Raw genomic sequence first — 21,445 nt, 5'->3', positions numbered from 1 at the left:
ATTATTATTTATTTATTTTCTATCCCGCCTTTATTATTTTTATAAATAACTCAAGGTGGGGAACATACCTAATACTCCTTCCTCCTCCTATTTCCCCCACAACAACAGCCCTGTGAGGTGGGTTGGGCTGAGAGAGAGGGACTGGCCCAAGGTCACCCAGCTGGCTTTCATGCCCAAGGCAGGACTAGAACTCACAGCTTCCTGGTTTCTATCCCGTTGCCTTCACCACCAGACCAAACTGGCTAAGCAGTTTGATTAACTTTTTGTGGGCAATTCAGCAGCTTAAGGCTTCTCCACCACCACCACCACCACCACCGCAGACAAGCACCCATTTTCTGTAACTTTCCACGTTCCCCCTCAGTGACCCCCTTCACACTTCTATTCGGCCGTCTCCAGATGGCACAGGAGTCTGACCTTGACAGTTCTTCTCATCCCCATATCTCACACCGGCTTACAAAAGAATGCCAGCCGTTTCGTGCGTGCAGGTTTCCATTCCACGCCCCTGCCCCTCCCCTATGCATCAGCAGCACCAAATCATGGCAGGGTGGCAACTCTGAACTGGACGACCTTGCAAAGAGTCCATGCTGACAGGTGCCAAGGTTGAGAACCCCTGCCTTAGAGGGAAGACCACAGGTAGCATATGAAATGTGATGCCGCACCAAGGGCAGATATAACAGAAGGAAAAACAAGTGCAAAGGAAATGAAAAGGAAATGAAGCAAATGAAGGAAGCAAATGAAAGCTTTCTGGCTGGAGCCTAATTGCTAGCCATTGTGCGGCCTCCAAAAGTTGCAGGGAAGAAGCAGGCCAGCAGAGGGCCCTGCTGACCCTGCTACATAACCCCTGAATTCAACTGCCTTTATGCAACTGTACAGCGTGAGAATCTCAGAATGGAAAGGTTAGAAGGGACCTCTGAGGTCATCCAGTCCAACCCCCTTCCCACAGCACAGCCACTTCTGTATTGACAGACCTCCAGCAAAGATGTGTCCTCCACCTTCTGGGGAAGTCATCTGTTCCGTCGCTGAGCAGCTGTTATCATCCAGATGTTTTTCTTAGCATCCAACTAAAACACCAGCCTGTTCGAAAGAAGAAATAGCGAGAAAGGTGCAAAACTAAGCCACTCAGGTAGTCTAAGGGCTTCCACAACCGATCCTATTCCCCAAAGTTAGAATATTTGGGGCTTGATAGCTTTTTTTTTTAAGGCAAGAAATGAGTTCTTCAAGCGTCAGTCCTGAGTCCTGAAGTTTGCAAAATTTTTATGGATGAGGAGGGGGGTGCTATCCAGAGGGTGTGGCTTAAATGGGGTTCTGGGGAGCAGGGAGGGGGGTGAGCAGGTGGGAAGAAGAGGGGTGACCTGCAGAGACCACCTTCTGGAACCCTTTACCCACAGTCACCACAGGGGAACACCCTTCTGTTCTCTTCTGTGTAATGTGTGTGCAAGTGTGTTTCTGATGTACCCTCCAGCTGCATCAGTGTGTATTTGCACGTGTGTGTGCATTGGGAAATCCAGGGCAGGCTGCATACACTCCGCTCTGGGTCACATGAGGCGGGAGGGGCTTAGAAGGGAGCAGCCGGCAACCCTCTGATCCGCTGTCCACGTTCTCCCAGTTGGAATTGGGGGGGGGATTTTTTCTGGATTTTTTTTCTCTGCAGCCCCCGGTCGGATCTGGCCCATTTTTGAGGACAACTTTTCTTTTGCCAGCTTCTCCCAGCCCACCCAACTGGGTCCCATTCTGCTCAGTTTTCGGAGAGTTATCCTGCCAACAAGCAGATGGATGGACTCCGGACCCCCTTTGCAGAATGATTTCCCGTGTTCTGTTAGGTTGAAAACAATAAAAAGCAGGAATCCTTTTCTTCTGTAGTAAAAAGTCGGATCTCGCTGTTTGTGGGTACTCAACTGTTTCCCCCTCTGCGACAGGCGGTGGTTTGAACCAGAAGGCTGATGAGAACCATCCATATTGCAACATTCCCCCGGCAACTACTTGTTGGAATTATCAGGGTTCAACTCAGCATTGTCTCACAAGCAAAATAAGAGGATTTGTCTGATGGTGCTTGTGGGAAGTCACATGGGTCACCTGATTTCCTCTTCCTCCTCCTCCTTGAGTCTGGGAGATTTCACAGTCTCCGTTTTCTTTACCTCGTGAGCAGACATGCATGCAGGGGGGCTGCAGGCTTGCAGCCCCTCCCTCAACCATCCTCTGCTACCAAAGAACCAGTGATGATTAAATGCTTTCTACTATGAACCTACCTGTATCCAGATCTACTGAATAAAAGTAAGCTATCTGTATTTTCTTCATCTAACTACAGTGTGAAGACTGAATTTATTTCTGAACGTAATTCAGCTTAATGTGCAAGTTCTCTTTTTCGGTTCACGCTTCTACTCTGCAAGATTGCTGTTAGCTGCTTGGCGTTCTTTTACTAACCTTTAAAAACTCCGTCACTACTTTGGGGTGGAGAGGTTTGGTGATTATCTGCAAGGGAAGGGGGTCAAAAAAGTCAAGATGGCACCTGCTACTGTGCAACTCAGGCCCCACCCTTTTGGCAACACACATAAAAACACCATCTTGACTTTTTTTACCTCCTCAGATACCCCTGCATGGGTGCTTCTTGCTATCTTTATGTTATAGATTTTCTGATTTTATGCCAATATTTGTAAACCAAGAAATAATACATCTCTTCTGAAATACAGCAGCAAAAGGTATTTAGAAATTTTCCTTACAGTGACGTGTAACGCATTATAGGATCAACTCCTTCCCAATAATCTTCCATGTCACGGAATGTTCTGTTACTCAATTTGTGCAAATAAGCATAAAAAATACGATGTAAAAGGGTTTGAATAATAACAGTACACAGCAGATAATATCCATCGGAAATAAGTACATAATATGCAACAACTATGAAACTGATTAAGTAATGAATGAAAATAATAAACGAGTGCCATTCAGGATAAATAAGAACAATAATTAGGAATCAAAAGAAGGAAGGGATGAAGGTAGAGAAGGGAAAAAGAGAGTTGAAGGCAGGAGAAGGAGTGAGTGAGTGAGTGAGTGAGTGAGTGAGTGAGGAAGGAAGGAAGGAAAGAAAGAAAGAGAAAGAAAGGAGGAAGATAGAGGGAAGAAGGAAGGGGAGAACAGAGGAAGGAAGGAAGACAGCAGGAAGGAAAGGAAGGAGGGAAAAAGGAAGGAAAGGAGGAAAAGGGAGGGAGGGATGAAGAAAGAGGGAAGAATGGAGGGACGGAGGAAGGAGGGAAGATGGCAGGGAGGGAAGGAAGGAGGGAAAAAGGAAGGAAAGGAGGTAGAAGGAAGAAGGGAGGGAGGGAGGGAGGGAGAGGGAAGAAGGAAGGGGGGAACAGAGGAAGGAAGACGGCAGGGAGGGAAGGAAGGACGGGAAAAGGAAGGGAAGGAGGAAGATAGAGGGAAGAAGGAAGGGAGGGAGGGAGGGAGCGGGAAGAAGGAAGGGAGGGAGGGAGGAACAGAGGAAGGAAGATGGCAGGGAGGGAAGGAAGGAGGGGAAAAGGGGAGGTAGAGGGAGGGAGGGAGGGGGGTCAGGAGTTTAGGGGAGCCAGCTGTTCTGCACATCAATGGACCTGCAAGGATGAGAAAATGAGGACTTCAGTAGGGACAACTTGAAAAATATTAGGCTTAAAAGAGGAAAGATCGTCCTTATATTGTGCCTGTGGAAAGAAGAAGGAACACGGTGGTGTTTTCAAAGGCTGCGGTTCCCCGAGGCCTCCCGAGGGGGCCACTGCTCACGGCCCCCCTATCGGTAGCTGGCTGGGGGCCGGGAGGGAAAGGCTATGCCCCCCACCCCAAGCAGCCCCCTTTCCATTCCCGGGAGACAGGCATCGCCTGGACATCCACTGAAAAGGGCTCCCGGAAGACACGCCGTTTGCCCTGTCCACTGGGCAGCTGCGCTCGAGACGAGGAAGGGAAACCCCGGCCATCAGAGGCCGCCCCCCCACGTCGGCGTGCATTTTTAAGGGCGGCGGTCGTGTTCCCCCCCCTCCGCCCCACCCCGGCAGCCAAGGAACCTCAGCGCAACACTAGTCCCTTCTGCATCCCCTTGAAAAACTTTTTGTTGCCCAGCAATCACAGGAAAGGGGATTCCCACATTCGAGTTACTTAATTTTATTATTTTTTACTTTAAAAAGCAAAATACTTCCGTTTGCTTGTTTCCTGAATTCGTAGGCCGCCCAATCTGTTACGACTTCCAAAACGCAAAAGGGAAAATTACAATAAAAACACACAAAAAGTTATCGAAGTCCATCTGCCACCCTAACCCAGGTTTTAAGGGCTCATTTAAATAGGCCCAGGGTGGGGGCCATATGAATATCAGAGGGGAATGATATTTCAGAGTTAAAACTGTCCATTTTGCCAACAAAAAGGTGCTTATCTGGGGTATCTGAAAGGGGGAGGTAAAAAAAGTCAAGATGGCGGTGAAAGCTGTGCCATCAAAGCCCCAGCTTTTTTGACATGCAATGCCCGTAAAAGAGGAGCGGGGTGTCAGTCCTGCTGTCACCATTACCATCTTGACCCCTGCAAAAAAGGTCATAAAATTGGGTTGGATTCACTTAATGACAGTTTCACTTAGCAGCTGAAATTCTGGTCGCAGTTGTGGTTGTTAAGTGAGGACTACCTGTAGTCTTATGGATAAGTGAGCCCATTTTCTTCTGTACCCCTCTGTGTGTCCCCTAAGTCATGCATGTGATGCCCACAGCACTCACCAATTTGCATTTCTTTATACATTGGGCCATTTTCCCCAACTTTAGGCTCCACCCACTGGCCTCCTGTAGGGAAAAGAGACCACCTTGAAACCCCACCACTTTACTCCTCTACTTCTATCAATCTTGATCAGCTTTCCAGGATTGGACCGATCCCATTTTACATTTTAGCTCTTAGCTTTTCTATTTATATATTGGTTGTTGATTGTCAGGTGTTTTTTTCTTTTTAACGAAGATTGAAGATCTCTTTGTGACTGGGTTTGAATTTGGACCCTCTCTTGAATAGGGACCCTCTCCCTATCCTAGAGAGCTTCAGCCCTTCCTTCCTCCCACCCCACCCCAGTGGCAAAGGAATACTTCTCCTTGCCTACACTCTAGGGCTGTTGTAACTCTGACCCCCCCCCCCGAAACAGTCAAGGCTCTGTCTTCTGGATCAGCCACCCCAATCCCAGGGCACCCCCTTACTGCTGAAAGGTTTTCTCCAGGTTTTTATTTTGGTGAGGAATCCCCTGGGTGCTTCCTCCCTCTCAGAAGTTTCCACTTCCTCCTCCTCCTCCTGTCCACCATGGGGACAATTCCGGTCTTCCCCTGGGTGGACCCACAATATTTGCCTAGGGGGAAAAGCTGACAAGGTGCAGCATGCAGCTTGCCTTTCCCACCTGCTCCGAGCGGGGCTGCTTCAAAGCTGAACTGGTAGCACCCAGCTGAGCCCAGGATCGGATCCGGCCGAAGGCCCCTTCTGATGCTCCCGGGCTGTAAGGTGCCCCCCGTGTGTGCCTCTTCCTCTGCAGTCGTCAAACCCTGCAGGGCTGGCCAGCTTGGGGGACAAGGACCACTTGCAAAGACCTTTTGGGAAGGCCTTTCTGGCGAGGACAGGAATGCCCCCAAATCTCGAAAGCCATTGTCCCGCGCAACTTACACCTCATGTGATGGAGATGCAGTTGCTCCGAGGGCCTTCCCCGTGCAAACTTTAATTGCTTAAATTCAAGTTATTTATTTTATCCACCCCAGCACTAAGATGCCTCCTTTACCACAATCCTTTTCGGCTCCTCCAGGGTCTGTTAGGTGTTCCGTCACAGCAAGACCAGCTGAAGTGGCATAAAAAGGTGTCCAAGGAGCAAAGGGAAACCTATGTCCTCGCGTCCATCTCCATAGCGTTGTTCAAGCCAGTATGCTTTGGTCAGCCGCCACTTTCTCTCTTGCACACTCTGCGCCTCCTGCATGCGCACGCGCACACTCAGATCCAACGACTGAAGGTGATGTCACAAAGAGACATTCTGACCACCCGGGCCGGTGTCTGGCTCCACACAGTGGCAGCCAGAAGGCGACCGACCTCCTTCATGGCTGCCTTTGGGCAATTGGCAATCAGTGGTAGACTGCCCTTGGATCTGGAAGCTTTATTTTAAGTTATTAAACTAAATAAAATACAAAAATCAAATTGGTTCATTAAATGATGAAAGCCAGTTTGGTCGTGCAGAGAGGAAAGGGAGTGGCCTTGAAAGACGGGAGGAAAGATGCTTCCAATGCAATGGTCAGATAAGAGGGGCTTGAGCCCAGGCTAAGAAAGTAACTTGAGAAAACGTCTCAGGCATGACTCTCCCTGGTTTTTGTTCTTGTTTATTCGTTCAGTCGCTTCCGACTCTTCGTGACTCCATGGACCAGCCCACGCCAGAGCTTCCTGTCAGTCGTCAACACCCCCAGCTCCCCCAGGGACGAGTCCGTCCCCTCTAGAATGTCATCCCTCCACCTTGCCCTCGGTCGGCCCCTCTTCCTTTTGCCTTCCACTCTCCCTAGCATCAGCATCTTCTCCAGGGTGTCCTGTCTTCTCATTATGTGGCCAAAGTATTTCAGTTTTGCCTTTAATATCATTCCCTCAAGTGAGCAGTCTGGCTTTATTTCCTGGAGGATGGACTGGTTTGATCTTCTGGCAGTCCAAGGCACTCTCAGGATTTTCCTCCAACACCACAGCTCAAAAGCATCTGCCTTCCTTCTCTCAGCCTAGTTCCCTAGTTTACTCAAAGATAAAAAGAGGGAGTGGGAAGCTTGTGCAGACTTGCAAGACTGACGTCAGCCCAAAGTAGACCAGACTAAGAAACTAATGCCATATACTTTTATCGTAAAGCTATGGTAACAGAATCTTGCAAGTCTGAATCCATTTCCCTCCTCCCTCACTTTATCTTTGTGTGAATTAGGGAGAGGCCTGCCTGAGATGTTTACCCACGTTACATCCTTGCCCGGACTCAGGCCCCTCTTATCCGACCATTGCATTGGAAGCAGCTTTCCTCCTGCCCTTCAAGGCTGGTCCCTCTGCCCTCTACAGGTATAGTGGCAAGGGTAAAGGTAAAGGTAAAGGTTTCCCTTGACGTAAAGTCCAGTCGAGTCCGACTCTAGGGGGCGGTGCTCATCTCCGTTTCTAAGCCTTGGAGCCGGCGTTGTCCATAGGACACTTCCGGGTCATGTGGCCAGCATGACTCACGGAACGCCGTTACCTTCCCGTCGAAGCGGTACCAATTAATCTACTCACATTTGCATGTTTTCGAACTGCTAGGTGAGCAGGAGCTGGGACGAGCAACGGGAGCTCACCCCGCCATGCGGTTTCGAACCGCCAACCTTCCGATCGGCAGCTCAGCAGTTTAACCCGCAGCGCCACCGCGTCCCTTACAAGTGGCAAGGGTGCCGGGCTACAAACTGGGAAGGCTGTGAGTTCTGATTCTGGCTTAGTCACGAAAGCCAGCTGGGCGAGTTTGGCCAGTTCCTCTCTCTCAGCTCAACCCACCTTACAGGGTTGTTGCTGTGGGGGAACAAAGGAAGCAGGCGCATTATACCCACTCCCTGGAGTTGTACAAAGAAAGATGGGATATAAATCTAAGAATACCTATTTTTAAAAGCAGCATTCATGGCCCACTTGCCCAGCAACTCCTAAGTATGTTCATCATCAGAGTGACTACTTCGTTCTCCTCTATAAAAGTATTTCACTATTTCATTTATAGATCAGTGGTTCCCCACAAGACTTCCGGCAGCAGAATCCATCCGTTCCAGCCCAGCTTGTCGTCTTCCTGCGACACAGAATTCTAAAAAGGCCCAGGCGACCCAAAATATTGAGAACGCATTTTCGGGGTGTCCTGTTTTCAGAGGCTAAGAAATACCAAGGGGACAAACCCCAAGTGTTTTTGGGCTGAAGATGGTTCAGTTATGGCAACCAGATGTGAAGAAATTGGTGCGAAGTTGGAATTCGAACTTAGTGGGATTGCGCAATCTTGTGCTTTCTAATACAACGCTAATAACGGTAGTATATTTTCTGTTTTGGCCATGTAGCATCCTTACAAATGGAATTTCTTGCTGGGTCTAAAGTACTAGTTTCAAACTGATTTTAGAATTGTCCCTTAAGCAGAAGCTGTATATTCAAGGGGGCGCAAACTCTTTCATCAACCAAGTACAGGAACCATATTCCATTGTCAGCCACACAGCAAAAATACTATCGTTGCCTCTCAAGGAATGTGTCTGCAATGTTTACACACCATGAAACACCTTTGCCCTTCTTTGTGGTTGTCTTGCCTTATCAATTGTAACAGAATTCTTCCAATTCTTATTAACATACAGCATGTGTGTGCCCCAACTGTCCTTGGTCAACATTCTGCATAAGACTTATTGATCTAGGGCAGTGTTTTTCAGTCTTAGCAACTTGAAGATGGGTGGACTTCAACTCCCAGAATTCCTCAGCCAGCGTGCTTTGAGAGGGTGGACTTCAACTCCCAGAATTCCTCAGCCAGCGTGCTTTGAGAGGGGTGGACTTCAACTCCCAGAATTCCCCAGCCGGCGTGCTTTGAGGGGGGTGGACTTCAACTCCCAGAATTCCCCAGCCGGCGTGCTGTGAGAGGGGTGGACTTCAACTCCCAGAATTCCCCAGCCGGCGTGCTGTGAGAGGGGTGGACTTCAACTCCCAGAATTCCCCAGCCGGCGTGCTGTGAGAGGGGTGGACTTCAACTCCCAGAATTCCCCAGCCGGCGTGCTGTGAGAGGGGTGGACTTCAACTCCCAGAATTCCCCAGCCGGCGTGCTTTGAGAGGGGTGGACTTCCATTCCCAGAATTCCCCAGCCGGCGTGCTGTGAGAGGGGTGGACTTCAACTCCCAGAATTCCCCAGCCGGCGTGCTGTGAGAGGGGTGGACTTCAACTCCCAGAATTCCCCAGCCGGCGTGCTTTGAGAGGGGTGGACTTCAACTCCCAGAATTCCCCAGCCGGCGTGCTTTGAGAGGGGTGGACTTCAACTCCCAGAATTCCCCAGCCGGCGTGCTGTGAGAGGGGTGGACTTCAACTCCCAGAATTCCCCAGCCGGCGTGCTTTGAGAGGGGTGGACTTCAACTCCCAGAATTCCCCAGCCGGCGTGCTTTGAGAGGGGTGGACTTCAACTCCCAGAATTCCCCAGCCGGCGTGCTTTGAGGGGGGTGGACTTCAACTCCCAGAATTCCCCAGCCGGCGTGCTGTGAGAGGGGTGGACTTCAACTCCCAGAATTCCCCAGCCGGCGTGCTTTGAGAGGGGTGGACTTCAACTCCCAGAATTCCCCAGCCGGCGTGCTTTGAGAGGGGTGGACTTCAACTCCCAGAATTCCCCAGCCAGCATGCTGGTTGGGGAATTCTGGGAGTTGAAGTCCATCCATCTTCAAATTGTCAAGTTTGAAAAACACTGCCTTTGGGGGGTATTGCTCTTGGCATCATCTGGGTGCAAGAGACTGGTGATTCAATGTAACCCACCAGCTTTGAAAAATAAAATGGTCATTTGGATCCTCTGTGGTTGCTGGTGTTTTGTGGGTGAGTTTTTCCACCACAGAATTTTGATTAATTTAGAACGCCCTGGGATTCAACAGTCCAGACAACGCTCAAGGGGACTTCCCTGAGAGCAGTGTCTGGTACACAGGGCATGCTCAGTACCTCCAGAGGGGCCATGTTCACACAACAGATTTCACCACATCAGGAGAGGACCTAAAGGCTGCATTGGCCCAACTAATGTTGGCCAGCGAACATTGCCCTTCTTTAGACCTTAGCGTCTGGTAGAAATTCATTTCGTTCCCTTACAACCCTTGAGGCCACACAGAACGTAGGTTCTTTCAGTAGCCAGGTTTAGAGTGCTGTACGAATGCAGCCACTCCTGAGGGTCAGTTCACAAACAAAAACGAGAAGCAGGATCCTGTTTCAGGAGGGATCAAGTGAGGGAGCAGGGAACGAATGCACTGAAGACGGGCATGCCCACGTGGCTGGCGTTGTGAAAGGAAAGCGTGCATTTTTCATGCCGGCCCCAGTTGATCTTCTGTTCTTAAAAAGAGTCCATTTGGCTAAATTTATGAGAATAGACTACTTTTTTCTAAATGTTTGCAAAGGGTTTGGAATCCCCCAAAGGCAAAGAAATGTTATTGAGGGGGGAACAGTTGTTCCTGCAGCCATTCTCTGCTGCCTCTCTTGCAAACAGCCTCTTCCCATCAATCTTAAAAAAGTATATTTATGGAAGGAGCAAAGGGCAGGTCTGCTGGAATGTGGCAGGCCAAAACAGCAGATCAACGGTGGTGATTTAAAAAGGAAAAAAACCCTCCAAAGAGGCTGAGGTGCATCCTCCCAGCCAATGTTTGCCAGTCACCCAGGAAATACTGGGTCTGCCCTGTTTTCCTGACATGTAAACAAGACCAGGTTATGTTTTACTTGGCTCCTGCTCAAAAGGCATAGCTGCCAATCTGGGCAGGCTGAATTCCTCTTAAAGCAGTATTTCTCAACCTTGACCACTTTAAGATGTGTGGACTTGAACTGAAGTCCACGCAACTTAAAGCGGCTGAGGTTGAGAAACCCTGTCTTAAAGGGACAGCAACGGGAGCAGGGACCCACACCGGTGACCCTAATGGCAGAAAAGTAATGAAATAAATTTGGTATTGGAGCTGCAGTGATGCAGCAAAACAGGGCAAGAGAAGTTTTGTGGAGGCAAGTGTGTGTATGTGTCAGATGCTCTCCAAAAACTCAAACCAGCTCCTGCTAGGATAAACAGGGTTAAACAGGCCTAGAAGCATTTTTCCCTAACATACCAGACCCTTTCCAGATGCTTCTTGCACCCCTTGTTCCAAAAGGGGTACACAGAACATGCCCTCTGCACATGCTCAGATAGTTACCACCGCCTTCCTTTGGGCTCCTGGATCTGGAGCGTACAGGTCTGAATGTCCCACTAGATGGCGCCAAAGAGGTTGGGGTTTCTGTCCCTCTGTGCTGCCCCCTGGTGGTCATCAGGAGCTTAGCCCCAACCCTAATTCTCAGTCAGGGACAGGCTGGAGTTGAACCCTGGCCAGGAGTCCAAACCGGGCACCCCTGGATTGCAGCAACAGACTGCTTGAAAGCAGCTTTCTGCACTTCCTCAGAAGACCCTGTTCCTCTTCCCTCCCTTTTTTCTCCTACGTTTGGAAACCGAACCTCGCTGGGGGGGTGGGCAGGCCTGGATGGGCATCAAGACACCCAGCTGGGGCAAGTCAGAAAGGGTTGGATTCATCGGCTGCCTTTGGAACATAAGCCCACTGCGTTTTCTTCCTGCGAGCTCAAGCTGGGTGGATCCAGCTGGCAAGCCTCTGGCCCCTTCCCCTGTCCAAGGTCCGACTGCCCAGGGTCACCAGCCAAGGGGAGGGCCTTGGGGAAATTTCAGGTGCTTGCACACCCGGGAAGGAGTAATCCATCCTGCTGAATTTATTGCGTTTTGCTTCCTGGTGCAGGAAAGGGGCAGAGAGAGAGAGAGGGAGAGAGACAAAGTGTCTTTTTACCTGCCGGTCTCTCTCCAGAGTGCCAGGAAGGGATGGCCACGCCGCGCTCCTGGGCAGTGAAACCAAAGCCCGCTCTGCCCCCCCATTACTACGAGGGCTTCCTGGAGAAAAAGAATCCATGGGACCAGGTACCCAACCCCTGGGCTGTTTAGGGAAAGGAAAAAGGAGCAAAGGGGGCCGTGGGGAGACCAGAGGCTATGCACATCTGGGGGGGAATACAGCTGCTTCCGGCCAGGGAGCTGAGCGCCCACAGTCGGGGCAGGGTCTGAACCCTAATCCTCTAATTGGGGGGAGGGGGCAGAGCAGCCTGGGCCCAGCCTTCAGGACGCAACAGAACAGCTGTCAGAAAAGACTTCGGCTAACTCAGTTTTCCTCCAAATCTGGTCCTCGGATCGGTGTCAGCCCCAAAACTATTTGTTGCTGGCCCGCCCTGAGATAAGCCAAAAGGCGAGAAAGCTTAGAAACTTGGATAACCCTTTGACCTAGCTGCCACATCCCGGTGGGTGATCGGTGTCATTTGATGGCTTTAAAAGAAAAAAAAAGGGGGCTTGCATTGTGGACGGTTCTGTTTTTTCCCATTTCCTTTTCCTAATCACTTGTGTTCATGGTATTTTACCAAAGGATCAGGCGGTGACAGATTGGAAATCCTTTGTTACGGCTAGTTTGAGAAGGCCCTGTTCTAGCTGCTTGGGGTGGGGGTGGGGGACGGAAAAGGGTGGATGCCCTGGGCAAAGATGCTTGGGGGGACCTGGAGGATAAATCTGTTACGGGGCAATTCTCCCCAGCCCCTGAAATGCAGGAGTTGCTATTTAAGCTACGTTCAGGATCTGAAACGATCAGAGGGACTCATCTTTTTAATTAAGCCATCAGAGAAATTTGTTCAAATAGAAACTCTAGGATTAATTCAGCATTTGGCAGGGGGTGGGGGGGAGCTTTCAGTTTGTTCCTGTTTTCTGGGTGGTGGGCTTCGATGGACCAACTCTAATCGAGGGGAAACAGCTGTTGTTGGAGGCGGCGAAAAGTAAACAGGGAGCTTCAATGAACATTTTATGTCTCGGAATTTCAGAGGCTGCAAAAAAGCCCAGCCTGGCTCCATCTATCCGTTGTTAGCTGCAGGGGCATCCTCAGGGGCTGTCAAAAAAGTCAAGATGGTGGGCGAGACTGTGGAATTGAAGCCCTTCCCCTTTGAAGTGCCTTTAAAGACAATTCCTTGTATTTGTTTGCCTTGTCTCTTTTACCCAAACAGGATTTTAAGAAATACTGGGCTGGTCTTTGGGGCTCTACTCTGTACTTCTACAACACCAGCAGAGAAAATCAGGTAACCGTGGCGCGGTATGCAAAGCCTTGCAAAAGGGTCCTGCTCTCTCTAGGGGGGACTTCCAAATTTTTGTGCTGATGTGAATGGGGTAACGCCAGATGTTGACTTATTTATGCGTAGATACAATCCATCTATACCCCACTTTTCTTGGGAGATTCCAGGTGATGTACATGGAAACTCCCCATACCTTACAACAACCCTGTGAGGTAGGTTGGACAGGGAAAGAGGGAGGGCCAAAGTTACCCAGTGAGTCGTGGGGTCCAGTGGGAACTTGAACCCAGATCTCCCAGCCTGCGCACCTCAATCACTAAACTATATTGGCTTTTAGCACACACCCCTTCATTGCTTAGGAATTCAGGGCCTGAAGGAGCTCCATGAACAATAAATCCAAAAAGCCAGCAAAATTTTCCTGCCAGTTTAGAAAGGAAAAATGGAAAAATAGGGTGGAATGGAGTCGACCGATCTTTGTAAAACCAAAAGTCTTGGTGGCAGTTTGCCTGTAGGGGTAAGAATGTGGCTTATCTCTATGTGTCTATTGATGACTGATTTGTCTGAGCGCCAAGCGTCCAGGAATTCCCCAGTGCTTTTGGATTTGGCTTGGTCTAGGATGCTGACAGTTTCCCATCTGAAACCGTGGTTGAGCCTGTCCCTGTGTTGCGGGATTAAGGGGTTTCATCTGTCTTCTGACAGCCGGTTGGTGGTCGTGGATGCGCCCGGCTGGTCTCCTGCCTGTCTGTCCTACGTAGTGGCTGTGACGGTCCTTACACTGCATGTTGGAGATAAATCCTGTTTTTTCTTCTTGGGCTTCTTTTGATTTGCTTAAGACGATCTGGAGGACCTTGGTTGGTTTGTGTGCTACGGTGATGCCGTGTGGTTGTAACTATCTGCTGGTAGTTTCTGAGATGTTTCTGAGGCATGGCAGTGTTACCCTTTCCATAGCTTTTATCGGTTGTGCCATGGAGGGTTGAGTGGTCAGGCGCTTTCTGATGAAGTTGAGAGGTATCCATTTTGCTGGAAGATGGATCTGTTCCTCTTTCTGGAGTTGTGGGTTGCTGAAGTGGAGTTGTGCTTGTCTGAATAACGTCCTTACACAGCTCCACTTGTGGGAGGTTGGGTTGTGACTTTGGGAATGGGGCACTTGGTTAGCGTGGGTCGTTTTTTGAGTCACCCATCAATAGACACACAGAGATGAACCACATTTACACACCATTCAAAAGAGACAATAAAAAAGAAGGCAACAAAAAGGACAGAACGTCCTCTCCAGCAGCCAACACCCAGATAAGCAGGGAGTAACACCAGAGAAACAACCAAGCAGAAAAACAGTCAAGCAGAAAACAATACCACCCCAATCAAGGAACTGCCAGGGAGAGAAATAATCAAGCAGGCAAAAAATCAAGCAGAAAACAATACCCCAATCAAGGAACTACCCAGGAGGAAACCACACGCCCACCAACACTGGCAGGGCAACCTACTGCATATAAGCAGGGAGCAAACCCCACATTCACTTGCACTGATGATGCTACCTAGGCAGGAAATGAAACGTCTGCAAGCCAACCACCCAGCTCAGAGGGCACCAAGGGCTCCACAATTCAATTCTTTGTTTAGCGATGGTACTTATCTCCCCCAGATTTTGTGCCCTACTTGTAAATTCAAATCCACCTAGGACTGGGGGGCTGTGAATAGGGGGTTGGGAGAATTTTGGTCATTCTTAAAGAAATAGGTAGAAAATTAGCACGAAAGGGGAATTTTGAACAAGGCGTTGGAGACAATTGGAGAGAACAGATTGCAGAGAAATGCTGCTGGATGGTAAAGGGGGAGATTTAACACGTATAATCCAGATCTGCCCTTTTGTTAGGCCATTTTTGAAGGAAATTGTGGAATAAGACAAATGTGTGGGCTCCAAAGTTTTGTATTTGAAGGAGACCCCACCAGGAGATCCCAAGGCTAGGAAATTGAAATTGAAAACTATTTCCCCCAAACCATGCAAACTATACCTGAATCATGTTAGGAAACCTGCATGGATGCGTGTGCAGACTTTATTTGAAAAAACTCATCGGCATCTTCGGCGTTTCCTTTTTGTAAATTAGCACTGTAATCCTATACATGTCTGTCTACTTAGAAGTAAAGGCTGAGGTTGAATAGGGCTTTCTCCCAGGGCAGCAGATATGATTCGGACCCTCCTATCACCTTGAAAATCCAGGGAAACCCCATTGGAACATCTAAACACCATTGTTGCAAGGCTGTGTAGGGAAAATTCCCTTTCTCAACCCCAATTTTACAAGCCAACCAACCAAGAACTAAAGAGTGTGTTTGGAAGTTTTTATTATTTTGTAGCTCCAGAAACAAGCTTTTACAGGCAGGCAAGAAATTTATCACGTTTACATTTAGCTTATCAGGCACCTTGTCACCTTTCCCACAAACTTTATTAGGACAAGCCATGTTTGACTAAGGAAAGGAAGTCTTGTCCTTGATCTCTGATTTCTAACTTGCTGTGAGACTCCTGATCCTTGTTATGGAATTAAAATTTCTTAATTTAGAAATTAGAAATTAGAATTTCTTAAGCACAAGCCACTGCAGGACAGGAAAGACAGCTTTAATAATACAAAGCTATCAGGTTCAGTTCAAACCAATCTGCCCAAAAGCCCACCAATGCAGAAAGAAAAACCCCTTGGCCCCTCCTAAATTTCTGTAAGTTACTGCCCATCTACCAGCCCCTGATAACGCAGCTCCTTTGGCCTTGAAGCCCATGTGCTGCCTGACTAAACTAATTTACTACATTCCTACTAGTAACTTAAGCATGCTTGCAATTTAACTACCACAATTCTCATCCATACACTGGCAGGATCCCACATCCTGACATACCACCCTCCCTTTTTTCCAACTTCCCCTTTTTTCAAACTTCACCCCAAAAGCAAATCAAAGTTTGCACCCTCCGCAAATTGGGGTACATCTAGATGACCTTTAAGTACATAGCCGAAATGGCTTCATTTTGGCTTATTTGGATACTGGTTATGAAACGTCTGTATTAATTGGGGTGTGTTGACATGCTGGCTATTTACCCACAAACTATGAGCCTTGGGGAAATGTTTCCATTCTATTAAATACTGCAACCCTCCATGGAAGTATCTAGAGGGTTGAATGTTTTGCACTTCGGAATGCTGTTCTCTTTCAACCATCAATGGAGTTGGAATGGGCTGTTTGGGATGCCAGTGTTCTGAATTCTTTCCTGGCTTCAGTAAGCTGCGTCTTTCCTCCTCTTCCTCCCACTTTTAAGTGGGGCCTTGCTGGGGGGTCGCTGGCGGCGGCGGCTCTTCTCTCGCCCGCCTCTGGCTTTTGTTTCCGCTGGATGCCTTTCGCGCACCCTCCACGTCGCCCGCCAGGCGCATCCACTCCACCAGGGTGCCGGGGTTCCCTCTGGCTAGGGACCCCTCTAAGACCTCTAGTTGCAGCGCTCCTTGGAAGTATTCCACCTTTAGGGATTCTGGCCAGCCCCACAGCTGCTCTGCCAGGCTCCGGAACTCGGCAGCGTATTCAGCGACCGACCGCCCCCCTTGTCTGATCCGCCGCAAGGTAGACTTCGCTCGCATCCCCGCCGGGGGGTGCTCGAATCTCGGGCGCAAAGCACTCGCGAAGCGATCCAAGCCTCTCAATTCTGGGGACCCGCCGTCGTGCAGCCGCCCCCAGCCAGTCAGCCGCTCCCCCTTCCAAAGGTGCCGACACGGACCGGACCTTAGCCCCTTCGGTGGGGACCACGGCTCCAAATCCGTCCACAAAGTCCCCCGCGTGGGTCAGGAAACAGGCTAGGTTTCTGGCTTCCCCGTCAAGCTTTACCTGCAAACCCCTCCCTCCGAAGGGGGGCTCCGTCCGCCTTTGTGGCTGCTCTCTCTGCCTAGCCGGCCGGGTCGCTTCAGCCGGCCGGCGGCTTCCGACCGTGGTCTCCTCCCCTCCGTCTTCCTCCTCCGGGGTCTGCGGGGAGCCCGCCCCGGCGGCTTCGCCCGGCTCCCCCAGGGCCAAGTGCTGCATCAGCCGCTGGAGGGTCTGCTGCGCGCGGCCGATTCCACCCCGTCGGGAGCGCGCCTCGCTCCCTAACTGGGTCGCTTGCCCCCTCGGGGGGAAAGAGGCGCTGCTCTTCCGCGCTGCCCGCCCCGGTCGCGCAGGGTCGGTCTCGGAGCTGCGACCCACGTCTCTCCCCGACGCTGGCTCGGCTGCTCCCGTCGGTGGCCGAATCTGGACCTTAGGCGTTAAAGCGGCCGGAGTTTTCTTTCTGGAGCCTCCGGCCGTCCCTTGCTTTGTGGCCGGCGGATCGGATGTCAGCCTTCCGCTCTCCCTCGGGGCCAGCCTGAAGCCTCTCCTCCGCCTTTCTGCCTCCTGCTAGGATGATTCCCCGGGTCGATCCTCACTCTCTTCGAGTAGGATCTCTCCCCGGTCCGGTTCCTCAGTCTCCGGCCGGCTGTCTGTTTCCTCCTCAAGTATTAGATCCTCCTCCATTTTTTCTTCTGTGTGGGGCACTTCTTGAGGCTCTGTGAGCTGTCCCTCCTTAGCAGACATTTATCTCTAGGGAGGGAAGCTGTGACTGGCAGATTGGTCTTTCTGGGAGACCCCTGATCCTTGTTACCAAATTAGAATTTCTTAAGCACAAGCCACTGCAGGACAGGAAAGACAGCTTTAATAATGCAAAGCTATCGGGTTCAGTTCAAACCAATCTGCCCAAAAGCCCGCCAATGCAGATAGAAAAACCCCTTGGCCCCTCCTAAATTTCTGTAAGTTACTGCCCATCCACCAGCCGCTGCCCGTTTCTTCTTCTAACGGCCCCTGATAACGCAGCTCCTTTGGCCTTGAAGCCCACGCGCTGCCTCACTAAACTGATTTGTTACACTCCTACCAGTAGCTTAAGCATGCTTGCAATTTAACTACCACAATCCCCACCCACGCACTGGCAGGATCCCACATCCTGCCACTTGCTTCTGTTTCTAGACATTGTATAAACACAGCAGTTTGAACGAAGAGAACTTGTCTGAAACTCTAGCGTAGCTAGGTGGCCGCCCAGAGTCACTTGCTGAGGTGGGCGGCTATAGAAATCAATCAATCAATCAATCAATCAAATAAAATAGCCTGTATTCCTTATCAGTTATTCCTTCCCTGCTGATGCTTTCTTTTTCAAACCCTAATCAGCTATTGTGAGGATTCAAGCTTAATCTATTGCTCATCCTAAAGATGGGCTTTGGTTATGCCTGCTCATGTTTATTGATTTGGGGGTCCAGCAGCTGCAAGTCTTGGATCTCCTCTCCCAGAAGCCCCCTGGGTCTTCACACCCTGCCCCCACCTCCTGCTTTGGGGTAGTAACTGCTACCACCAGTTACCTTCCAAAGAAGCCTCACCTGGTGCATTTCCCCCAACCCCAGTATGTGAGCAAGATTGTGTTCTTGCAACCTGTGCTGCCTTTTTTACACTTAAAAGGGAAAAATGAAATAGGGGAGACTTCATCTCCCAGACCTCCCCAGCCAGCATGCTTTAAGATGGGTGGACCTCCCAGAATTCCTCAGCCAGCATGCTTTAAGATGGGTGCACTTCAATTCCCAGAATTCCTCAGGCAGCATGATTTAAGATGGATGGACTTCAACTCCCAGAATTCCCCAGCCAGCATGATTTAAGATGCGTGGACCTCAACTCCCAGAATTCCCCAGCCAGCATGGTTTAAGATGGGTGGACCTCAACTCCCAGAATTCCTCAGGCAGCATGATTTAAGATGGATGGACTTCAACTCCCAGAATTCCCCAGCCAGCATGCTTTAAGGTGGGTGGACCTCAACTCCCAGAGTTCTCCCATTCATGCTGGCTGGGGAATTCCAGGAGTTGAATTCCCCAGCCAGATGAACCCATCTTAAAGTTGCCAAGGTTGAGAAACACTGGAGTAGAGGTATCTGCTTATCTTCCACCTCCCTGTTGGGAGGTACAGCAATCACACAACAGTAAAATAAAATCAAACTTTATTTTAAAAAAAGAAAGAAATAGCATATAAGACCCTTGTTTAATTTTATCAAACTTCAAATAAACTTCACCCAGAGAATGGTTGGTGGGATTGATGGGAGCCTGTGGATGGTTGTTGGGGCATCCGAAGAGGATGACTGAGGTGCTGGGTTTAATTTTTGTTTTATGGTTTTTATGGCTTTATGATTTTGTAGTTTTACTGTTGTTGTGAGCCACTAAACAAACAAACAAACAAACAATCAGTATCTAGTCAAGGTAAATGAAAGAACTGTTCCAATCAGGGATAGCAGCTTAAAAGCAAAAATAATGCTTCGGGCACACCACAAGATGGTGCTGGTCTGCAACAAACAGCATCCTGTCCCAGGTCAGACACAAACACAGAGATACACCCACACCCACGAAGGGGTTCAGCTGCAAAAGCAATTAGGGCAATTAGTAGCGGAGGCTGGCAGGGTGTGTAAGCAATTGTACAACCGGTTTGAGCAGACTCCAATCCCTGGTAAGCTTACCCGGAAGGAGTTTCTGGTGGGCAAAGTCCAAAGCGGTAGGCAGGAGCATCGTTGGGGCAGACCCCAAAAGTCTCAGTGTTGTGGGTCGCCGTCAGCCGGTCTGCATCCAGCGGAACAGAATTTGCAGGGGCTGCAAATGGACAGGAATGGATGGGAATTGTAGTAGTTAAGTTGCAAGTGCAGCAGCAGTTGCTCTTAAACAGAGCCCTGCTGGTGGGCTCACACAAGAGTGGGAACATCCCTGCGTGCCAGGAGGCGCATTGTATGCTGCTGCTCTGCTGTTCGTTGCATACGATGTGCTCTGGGGCATCAATTCCACATCCTCCATCAGTGGGATGGCTGCTCCTGGTGGACCAACCTCAGGTGTCTGAACGCTCAAAGCTTCCTCAGGCTGAAGTCCAGCTGGTTCTTCCTCTGAGTCAGAGCTGGCCATGGCAAATAGCTCATTCCAGCCAGAAACTCTGGGGACTCTTTTTCAGCCCAACCTACCTTACAGGGTTGTTGTGGGGAAAAGTAGATGGGATACGCTATATGCCAGCTTGAGATCCTGGAGGAAAGGCAAGATACATGAACCACATTTCCATTCGCCTAGGTTCTCCAAGTCACAATTTTAATACCTTACAGTCTTTTCATTTAAAAACAAAACAGATTATCCTCTATCTATCTAATCTAACTTGTTGAATGTATTTTCACAAGTGTGGGATGGATTTTTATCTATTTGTTTTATTCATTGACCATCCCTTTGGATGAATTAACATTAGCAATATATAAAATCGCTCCAGATAAATTAAGCGGAGGGCTAAAGAACCTAATAAGTTTGGGGCAATAGATGAGTGGTAGATTATTTCCTTTCCATACCTGAAGTCCTGGGTTCAAATCCTTGGGATTCTTAGTAAAAAAAAAAGAATCGTGTATAAGACTTGTCCTGTTTGAAACTGCTGCTAGTCAGAAGAAAGGTGGCTGGGCTTGGAGACAAACAGTTTGATCTGGCTGAAGTCAGCATCCTACATTTCAAAAGAGGGCTAGCTGAGACGTGAGCAAGGAGGAAGCAAGCTAGCCATGTAGGCTGACTTGGATAACTGCAATCCTGAGGACTAGAAGCTTGGAAACTGGCTTTTACTCATTCTTCCCCACCCCCAGTATATTGAGAAAATTGATCTGAATGACTTCGTCTCCCTGGCCGAAGACAACTGCCCAGGAACTGTGGCTCCCAGGTCTACAGACCAACCAAGCTTGACTCTGAAGATGAAGAACCAAGAAGTGAAGCTGAGGGTAATGTAGTTTTTTTCCTTTTTAAATTCTGCATATGAGTGCCTTCCCCCAATGGTCAGCTGGCAACCTTATTCTTACCCAGGCCTTTGGCTGAGGACAGCAGAGTTCCCAGCTGAAGAATTACAGTATATTTCAGTTCTGTTTGCCATTTTATTGTCTTTGTGGGCTTTAATGGTATGTGGGTTTTGTGTGGGGGGGCTTGTTGGTTGATTGTTGTCTCTCTCTCTTTTGTGTACTGCCCAGGGTCACATCGTCTGAGTTGGGCAGCCATATAACTATTTTAAATAAATACATAAATACATAAATAAATAAATAAACGTTCAGCAGATAAGTCAGCGTGGAAATAGTTTTCCAAAGCAAGAAGCTTAGGAGCCATTGTGATGGTTGATTTTGATTATGTGTCATCAAGTTGGTGCCAACTGTTTGCAACCAGGTAGATGGAGCCTCTCCATGACATTCTGGCCCCACTTGCTTCAGCTCTTCCAATGGGCCACCCATCTCCATGGTAACCGAGTCCCTCCACCCTGCTGCTGGTCCTCCTCTTCTTCTCTTTCCTTCCACCTTTCCCAGCATCAGAGCCTTCTCCAGAGAACTAGGTCTTCATGTTGATTGATTGATTGATTATGTGTCATCAAGTTGGCATCAACTCTTAGTGACCACATAGATAGACCTTCTCTGGGTCAACCTGTCCCCAACCTGGCCCTTCATCTCTTCCTTCAGAGCCTTCTCCAAAGAGCTGGGTCTTCACATCATGGGTCCAAAGTAGGATAATTTGACCCTGGTCATTGGTGCCTTGAGGGAGAACTCTGGGCTGATTTGTTTGATGATCCATTGATTTGTTTTCTTGGCTGTCCACAG

At 49.3% G+C, this 21,445-nt stretch overlaps 1 protein-coding gene and 1 long non-coding RNA gene across 6 annotated transcripts in view; one reads left to right on the top strand and one right to left on the bottom strand.

The window, feature by feature from the left end:
- The window catches only part of LOC134488509 (uncharacterized), a 679,404-nt gene that overhangs the window by 639,771 nt on the left and 18,188 nt on the right, over positions 1–21,445 (bottom strand). The gene's annotated exons all lie outside the window — the stretch shown is intronic.
- Positions 11,501–21,445, top strand: part of STAP2 (signal transducing adaptor family member 2) — a 33,772-nt gene continuing 23,827 nt past the window's right edge. For 4 of the 5 annotated variants that reach the window (XR_010066975.1, XM_063290963.1, XM_063290962.1 and 1 more), the window contains exons 1-3: positions 11,501–11,629; positions 12,748–12,819; positions 20,456–20,587. Coding sequence is in view for 4 of the 5 variants with exons in the window: in XM_063290963.1 (XP_063147033.1) it covers positions 11,534–11,629; positions 12,748–12,819; positions 20,456–20,587 (300 nt within the window). In the remaining variant the exon portion in view is untranslated. The remainder of the gene's footprint in view (positions 11,630–12,747; positions 12,820–20,455; positions 20,588–21,445) is intronic. The other variant, XM_063290964.1, reaches the window with a different exon arrangement.

The sequence above is a fragment of the Candoia aspera genome, chromosome 1 (assembly GCF_035149785.1).
Source record: "Candoia aspera isolate rCanAsp1 chromosome 1, rCanAsp1.hap2, whole genome shotgun sequence".
In the NCBI taxonomy this organism is placed as follows: domain Eukaryota; kingdom Metazoa; phylum Chordata; class Lepidosauria; order Squamata; family Boidae; genus Candoia; species Candoia aspera.
Note: the sequence above shows the minus strand (reverse complement) of the source record. Positions and strands in the feature narration are given on the sequence as shown.